Below are 9468 nucleotides of genomic sequence, written 5' to 3' on the forward strand. Positions count from 1 at the left end.
TGTCAGGCCAGTGCTCCTGTGTCATGTATGTCATGACACCCGTACGCAATGGGTTAATGCACAGAGTAACTGAATGAAGCAAAAAAACAGAATTCTAAAATCCTAAGTGCCATTCTCCTAGCATCTCCCACTTTAACAGCACACACTACAGTTCCCTTTGCTAAAATTAGGATTAAGTTAATAAGAAACAGCCATATGTATACAGAAAAGGAACAATTGCCTAGCTTTTTAAAAAATGAATGCCTGCCACTTCTCTGAATTCCTGTTCCATTTAATCATATTCCTGTAAATACTACTAAACATTTATATCCATCTTTCTTAATACTGAGATATTAGTGCATATTAAAAAAAAAAAAATAATCTTCAATACTAGAAAAGAAAATGCTCAACCAATCATAAATAAATACTGAAATGGTCAGGTCAAAGATATATATATATATATATATATATATATATATATATATATATATATATATATATATATATATATATATATATACACATATATAGGTCAAAGATATATATATATATATATATATATATATATATATATATATATATAGGTCAATATATATATATATATATATATATATATATATATATATATATATATATATATATATATATATATATATATATATATATATATATATATATATACATATATAGGTCAAAGATATATATATATATATATATATATATATATATATATATATATATATATATATATATATATATATATATATATATATATGAAAAAAACGTTTGTGTGGATGGCTAAGTATGAATTGCATCTACCAACACAAAGAAAATTAATCTGTGTATGCATATACTACCATAATCAGACCATTGAACCAGTCTTATCAATCACCATTCTCTGTTTGCAATGGGTAATGAGAGTGTCCTTAGACTGGCTTCAAATCCTGAACTATAATAGAATAAACTTTATATAATGCATGTATAATACCTGAATCTATAACAATAATAATAATAATAATAATAATAATAATAATAATAATAATAATAACAATAATAATAATAATGATAATAAAAAGAAAAAGAATCAGAAAATTCTTGCTATGCACATACTTTCTCCCAATAAATATACATTATAAAAGGAATTTTGCTGTACCAAGCTTACACATAATAAATGACAATTACTTTTATGGACGGACAAATCACAGTAGAGCCTAGGATGAGATGTAAAAGAGAGAGAGAGAGAGAAAGAGAGAGAGAGAGAGAGAGAGAGAGAGAGAGAGAGAGAGAGAGAGAGAGAGAGAGAGAGAGAGGAGAGAGAGAGAGAGAGAGAGAGAGAGAGAGAGAGAGAGAGAGAGAGAGAGAGAGAGAGAGAGAGAGAGAGAGAGAGAGAGAGAGAGAGAGAGAGAGAGAGAGAAAATGAGTGATAAAAGGAATACTGGTTACACATATGGGACACACATAAGGCACAGAACAAACATGAAAGGAAATTTAGTAAGAATAAAACTAACAAAACCTAGTCACAATAAAGTTTGTTCCTCAATAAGAGATAGTATTAACAACTGAGCATTTCTACTGTGCAAATGTTTTTACAAGATTTAAATAATGTATTTACTTCTGGAAGAAAGCAGAGGTGCTCAAAGTGTAAATGTTTAGATCAGGCCAAGTATAGAACAGGCAACTGCTGACAAAAGGAGGAGGGAACAGGAGTAAGACACCCAAGAAGGTGGCATTAACAAAATCTAACAAACACTAATGTATGCACAAACACATACAAGACACATACTCCAATAATGGGTAATACAAAAATACATTCACTCTTTTATGTTCCATTTATACTTTCCAGTACAGACTTAAATAACACAAAATTTAACAGTGAATCAGATGTTTATTTACCCAGTACTTGCTTCCCTATCCCTTGCAAGTTTTGTGATTTGTTTAATACAAACAATAGAAAGGAAAGATAAGAATAGTTCAATGTTTCATCTATAATTTAAATCTAACTTAATCAGCACATTAGCTCAGTTGTTAAAAACAAAAAGCTTTACTTCTGTTATGTCCTTCATTTAACCCGTTAATACTGGGTGACAAGATATCACGTCAAGTGGTGGCAGGACCAGCCACCAGGGACAAGACATTTTGTTATGGCTTTCCATCTGATTGGCACGCCAGGTGATAGGGCGTGTAGCGCTTGGCCGTGGCTGGTGTAGGTGAATAGCCCATGGCATTAGGCTTCAGCATTTGTAATACCTTGGTGTTTAGACCATTTGGAGCCAAAACAGCCATGTCTGCACCGGGTTAACCCATTCGCGCCGGATGACATGTTATCGTGTCAGCGTAATATTTTACTCTCCCCGGGTGTGTAGACACTTTTTATTCACTTGTGAAAATAATGTAAACAAATACAAAAACCTCCAATTATCACCCCAATTATCCAATTATCATGCTTAGTTACTAAGCGCTTGTTATCTAACTGGTGGGAGCGGTATTACGCAACTATAAGCCCTGTTGTGAATGGGTTATTCAGTAAAACTTCAACAAAATATAAAAGATAGCCTAAAAATAAGCTCTAGTTATAGAAAGATTTCTTATTTCAGTCATTGTTTCAGCATCTGGAAAAATAAAGCTAGTTGCAATAAAAATGCAGCACAACATACAAATGAAAGGAAATATTGTGCTCATGCTCTAAAAACACTTTGACTAGTAAATGATTTCTAAAAATGTAATAAAATAACTGTTAACTCTGACCTGTGGTATCAGAATTACTGGAACAAGAAAATATCAGTTTGTGGTGCTATGAAGTCTCATATGAAATATTACTTTACTTTAGCCACTTCATATGAAGTGCTAATTTTACACTGTTGAGAGTTTGACAGGAATCAATAATTAATAATCCCACTCTTTCGGTATGAATGCTGGTGTAATACTTATAAAAGGTATGGAAATATTATAGTATTTTATCCTGGGTTTTCAACATTGCATGAATGATATGATGATATTCAAGAAATTATTTTGAAAACATATTACAGCATGTTTATGTAAAGAGTGCCTTTCTTGCAAGGAATACAGCAAACCTTACTGCATTCTAAAACCTCGCTTCTTCCCATCAAAACAATATACAAGAAGATAGTATTATGTGTAAGAGAACCATCTAATTGTAGATGTCTCTTGTAAATTTATGCCCAGAAAACTCACATCTTAATTGAGTCATGTAAAAACGCCTAAATAACTGTTATCCTCACTTTATATTCTCCCAAAATTAATAATTTGCTTCCTAAACCTCCTGTATGCCCCAATCTATTTCTGTTCCTTGATTAGTGGTTTTAACACAAGGAATCACCAGAGAAGACATGGCAGTGACTATGAGCAAGATTAAGCTGGAATATCCTCTGGGGATTCCCTCCACAAATGAAACAATGCCTGGCATCCCAAAGACTGAGGATGTTGCAGGAACTACACTCTTTGTTTCTTAACTGTCTGATTTTAAAACCAATTATATAGAGTGAGCATAAATTGGGAAGGTGGACTTAATATACCCACTCCTGGGCACATGGTACACATGGTAGTACATATATTCCTGATAGCTTTCTTAACAAATACAAATGATCTTCAGGAAAGTGTTTTGGCAATAACATTTTGGCATTGTCAATCCATGCTCATGATCCAGCAGGTGGCTTATCAGATCATATTTTACTGTGTATGTATATATGCAAAAAACATTTAACTACATGGAATAAATGGAAATAAATGAATCCATACATTTGTATATATATATATATATATATATATATATATATATATATATATATATATATATATTATATATATATATATATATATATATATATATATATATATATATATATAATATATATATATATATATATATATATATATATATATATATATATATATATATATATATATATATATATATATATATATTATATATATATATATATATATATATATATATATATATATATATATATATATATATATATTATATATATATATATATAATATATATATATTATATATATATATATATAACACACAATATATATATATATATATATATATATATATATATATATATATATATATATATATATATATATATATATATATATATATATATATATATATACACACATATTACTTCAGCTTCCTGTAAAACCTGGTAATTGTTACATTTCTACGAACTGATTCGGAATGATGGTATTTAGGAATATCAAATGTGAACAACCATAACAAAACCTGAGAGATTATCAGTTGTTACCTGGTGGAGGTGAATGACCTCTTCAGTATTTTTGATCCCTTGGACCAAACAATGTTTTGCAAAATGACACATTAGCCCTTCACTTGAGACACAAGAATTACACAATAAAAGCATGATAAAGGCTTCTGCTACAGCAGATATGTTAGTATGTACTGTATATAAAGTATATTATTGGTAATTACATACTTGGACATAATTCTCAATTTCTCCAAGATTTGTCTTTTTCATAGAAAGAAGTAAATACTATCATAATTCATATGATCATCACAATAACTTGGACAGTTAGATCTTCCATATATTCTTATTTTGGTATCTATACAGTATCTACTACAATGACCTCTTCTACAACAGTTAATAATTCTTCAAAACACAAAATAACAGTTGAATGACATTCTTTCACAGTCCAAGGTAAACACCAAAAGTAGAAGGTAAAGCTTATTTTCTACTGATGGATATTCTGAAATGTATATCTCTAGATGATGTGATGAAAAAACACTACATTTGCACTAGTAACACTATCATCTTGTTTTACAGACACTATTAACAAGTCTAATGCTTTTACTGGAAGTTTAACTTACATGTTGCTTATTGTTGCAACATGAACTTAATTCCTAATGAGATTATTTACCCTCTTCTTGGTTTTAATGAATTTAAACCTCCATGACAGTTCATGAAGGTAAATTCTTCTTTGAAATAAATTGAACTACAATATTGAATTAGCATCAAGTATAAATACTATGGAAGTTCCTCCATAAATTATGCATTGCAAGTGACACATGATTGTTATCTTACCCAAGTCAACATGAGATTGTTTACATACCTTAACCACTCAATAATCTATATATACTCTGAAAACTGAAATAATTACCATCATATTAAGATAAAAAAGCAGAGTAATGATAAGAACTGGTTTTCCTTTTTTTCTCTTAGTAGTGCATAAAAAAATTATCACAGTACAGTTCATTTCCTATAAAAGTCATAATCCTAATACTCCATGCCAAATATTTATGGATGAGAATAAGATGCACTTGCTCTGATTAAGTACTGTAATAATATTAATCCTTTATATTTATCATGATGGAGATGGATTTCTTATAAGAAAATGAACTAACACACATTTCTTTCCATTACTATTACCAATGAGCTTACATCTATGGAGATAATTTCTTCTTAATTAGATAAATTGGTCTGCAGTATTTATTGTGTCACCCTTCAGCCTGTTTCTCCTTCCCCTTTGTTTTCTTTTCATCCTCATTCACATCTTGATTTTGTTCTTCCTTTTCACCATCCTGCCGAAAAGAGAATGTTGATTAGCTTTAGAATTTCATTTCAGGAAAATTAAATATAAAGCTTATGCAAAAATGAAAATAAGAAAAATAAATAAACAGTTGTTCATTCCCATGAAAACTAGTAGGTATCAACCCACTGGATATGGGGTATCCATTTTCATGTTTTGACCACAAAGCAGGCACCACTGCAACATGCTCGGCACGCTAGACATGACTGATTTCATAGGGAGGGAGCATCCTGACATATCAAGGGCTTTCTCGCTCATTTTCATTCACTCGTTGTGATACTAGTCTTTTTTGTGTTTGTCCATTTTTGTGCTTTACTATATTATGAGGCTTATATATGTTATCTGACAGGCTTTTTCAATGTTGTAATTGACTAAAATTTTAGTATAGAGTCCATATCAGCTCCCTCTATCTTTTTTTTCATATCTTTTTACTTTCATAAACAAATATGAAAGAAATAATCATTCCCTACAAAAAACATTAAGAAATAGAGAAGAGGAGGGCAAACTGTGTTTAGATCTCCAAGTGCCACAATATAAACCATCCATACTGGCACTGGGGAATGTTACAGAACATGAACATGGTCTGGTTCACCTTCCTCCTCTCATTCTGTCTATATATATCAAGCACTTCCAGTATTTTAAAGCCAGAGGTCAGCATCTTGCTGTGTGTCATTGCTTTCTGAAGTTGGTGCTTGGTAGAAACTGTGGATGGGCACTATTCAAGGATTTTTTCCTTTGAGTGCCATCTATATTTTAAGCTAAACCTATATTACAGTAATCATACTAATAATAATGATAATTTCCATTATCTGCCACTGAAGAAAAAAACAATAATAGAAATCACTCTGATAGGTAAAAGATTTACCTGCATCAGCACACTTATGCCACCAAGACCTCTGTATAATTATTCACACTGTGCACGTTCATATCACCTATATCCAACTGATTAAATGGTAGTTATCATCATAGCTATTAAGAGTCAGCTATGGTTATATATAATCTTTCTTTCTCCATTCTTGTCTGGGTGAGCAACTGAATAGTTCAACCTTATTTCACACTCATAGGGCTATATCAGTATCACATATAATGATTTTACAACAAATGTAAAGTATATCTGCATAGCAAGCTGCACTGTTGGGCATCTAACCTTTATCAAAGTTAACATACACTCTGTGGTATCAATATTTCCACAAATATTATATTTCTTATTACACCCTGACATGTAAGTACATACAGTTCTGCAAACATTTGGCTAGCACTGAAATATCAAGAAACCCTAAACAGCTTCTAATAGCAACATCATATGCCACTGTAATCCACTGCATATTGTACTCTGAAGCATGGGTGAGCAGTAAAAGGGGTGTATAGTAGGCCTTGAATAATGGATACATTCACATCTAGTATTCATATGAAATTTACAAAATAATATATTACTCTCAGCATGTAGTTAAGAACATTGGCATGTCTGTATTATCTATAAGATTGTCAGTGAAAAGATGACCAAGACATTTATCTTCACTGAAGGTATTTAGTACATCACCATGTAACTTCAATTCAGGAAAAGTTTCACTTTTTTACATGTAACACATTCAATATTACTTGTTTTGCCATCAAATTTGATATGCTCTACATGTTCAGAGCAAAGCTGAATAAATTTTTGCCTTCCTGTACTATTTGAACAATCAATGCCCAGGAAGTTTGTTCCTTCTGATCTTGTTGATTTTAAAAAGTTTTAGATCTTATTCCTTCATTTGTCTAAGGACCGATATGTACTTGCAAAAAGTATTCAAAGAAGCAAGTCTTTGCAAATCTTTTTGATTTTGCCTACACAACACACTCTGCACCTCCCTTTCCAATCAAGCAATAGTATCAGCAAACAACACAATTAAGTAAAAATAAGACCATGTCCATATATTTAACCCATTCACAACGGGACCATTCCGGCTTTAAATGGTCGAGATGCCGGAACATTAGAACGCATAAGCCTAACACCTCTGGATTCTTGGGCATACTAGCTGTGAGCCTAGGCTGTCCGCTCGCTCATCCGATGCGCCGGCCTTGACTAAATATCTCGTAACCGGTGTCTGACCCAAAAAACACAAAACGTGATAGTACGTCAGCTGGCGTGAATGGGTTAATGCTCCAACATTGTTTTCCACATTAACCCATTTGTGCCGGTTGAGGTCCTATTCACAAGGTCGGAATTTAATTTTTTTTTTAGACTCTGTTACTTTAGTTTAGGTGTTTGAATTCCATAAAATGTGACATAACGTTTAAAAAAAGGACGTCACAGAAAACTACGTGATATTTATGATATAGTAATTTTTACTGATCAGTTGAATAAAAAAATCTGAATAAAAAAACTTTTGTAAAATCAAATGTGATTGGCCAAGAAATATAATAAAATAGAAAATTACTAATGTAATACTATTTCTAATTTGTCGATTAACCCTAATATCATGTCATGTCATGCTCTGAATGGTTCAGCGCAGCCCCGCGCAGCAAAGAAACACCCCAAAACGAAGCGTTGCGAACATGTTATCTTCCTGGCAGACACAAGAGTAGGCGAAAATGTCCCGTTGTGAATGGGTTAATGTGTTAATATATCATATATAGTCCCAGACAGAAACCCTGTTCCACATTTCCTGCTATGTATATCCCAGGTGGCCATTTCTGTACAACAGATCAAAGCGAGTAGGAAGATAGGGGGATCAGAAGAAATGATGTGGGTGAGAGAGAAAGTTGGGAGCTGTTGAAAGGTGGGGGTTTCACAGCTGGGATCCTTTGTTTAACTTGAAGCATTATAAATATACTATCAATTACCTGGTAGCTACTGCTGAGCCAGTTCAGTGTCAGCTCAATGCATGCAGAGACACATACTCTTTCTCTCTCTCTTTTCTCTTCTCCTTTCCTTCTTTTCTTCCTTCCTCTCGTGTGTGTGTGTATGTGTGTGTGTGTGTGTGTGTGTGTGTGTGTGTGTGTGTGTGTGTGTGTGTGTGTGTGTGTGTGTGTGTGTGTGTGTGTGTGTGTGTGTGTGTGTGTTGTGTGTGTGTGTGTGTGTGTGTGTGTGTGTGTGTGTGTGTGTGTGTGTGTGTGTTTGTGTGTGTGTTTGTGTGTGTGTGTGTGTGTTGTGTGTGTGGTGTGTGTGTGTGTGGTGTGTGTGTGTGTGTGTGTGTGTGTGTGTGTGTGTGTGTGTGTGTGTGTGTGTGTGTGTGTGTGTGTGTGTGTGTGTGTGTGTGTGTGTGTGTGTGTGTGTGTGTGCATGTGCGTATATTTGCTTGTGCATGGGTATGTTTGTTTGTGCAAGAGTATGTTTGTTTGTGTGTGGGTATGTTTGTTTGTGTGTGGGTATGAATGTTTGTGTGTGGATATGAATGTTTGTATGTGTGTATGTATGTTTGTGTGTGGGTATGTTTGTGTGTGTGGTATGTTTGTTTGTGTGTGGGGTATATTTGATTGTATGTGCATATGTACATTTATGTGTTTATGGGTGTGTGTATGTGAATATACACTTCTTTCACTCAGGCAGAGCCTGGTAAAAGCAATTAACAAATGAGGTGATGTCTAAATTACAAATTACTCTACTCTTCCTTGTCTACAAGTAAACTTGCAAAAGCATTATTGTATGACATTGTAGGGAGACATATTGCCAGAGGCATATTTTCAATTTCTAAGCATAATGGGGTATGATTACTTTAAATCTGCTGTCATAAATGTCTGCATGTGGTATGATTAGAATACTTGATAGGTATATTTTTGTATTTGTTTATATAGTCCTCCCTAATGTAGTATTATTATGTTTCAAAAATAAAATCATGAGTAGTGATGATTAACTCATCACGGATGGGTGTTATGATATATGCGAAGGCTCCAATTAGGCCTAAAAGATGGGCATCGATGTGTTAATGACACG

At 32.7% G+C, this 9468-nt stretch overlaps 1 protein-coding gene across 3 annotated transcripts in view; it reads right to left on the minus strand.

Moving 5' to 3' along the window:
- Positions 1–5174: 5174 nt before the first annotated feature.
- Positions 5175–9468, minus strand: part of Pdzd8 (PDZ domain containing 8) — a 39256-nt gene continuing 34962 nt past the window's right edge. For all 3 annotated transcript variants that reach the window (XM_086539258.1, XM_086539257.1, XM_086539259.1), the window contains one exon: positions 5175–5547. In XM_086539258.1, coding sequence (XP_086395384.1) covers positions 5464–5547 — 84 coding nt within the window. In that variant the 3' untranslated portion in view covers positions 5175–5463. The remainder of the gene's footprint in view (positions 5548–9468) is intronic.

The sequence above is a fragment of the Penaeus japonicus genome, unplaced genomic scaffold (genome assembly GCF_977035675.1).
Source record: "Penaeus japonicus unplaced genomic scaffold, GWHDUDI00000001_assembly GWHDUDI00000008, whole genome shotgun sequence".
In the NCBI taxonomy this organism is placed as follows: domain Eukaryota; kingdom Metazoa; phylum Arthropoda; class Malacostraca; order Decapoda; family Penaeidae; genus Penaeus; species Penaeus japonicus.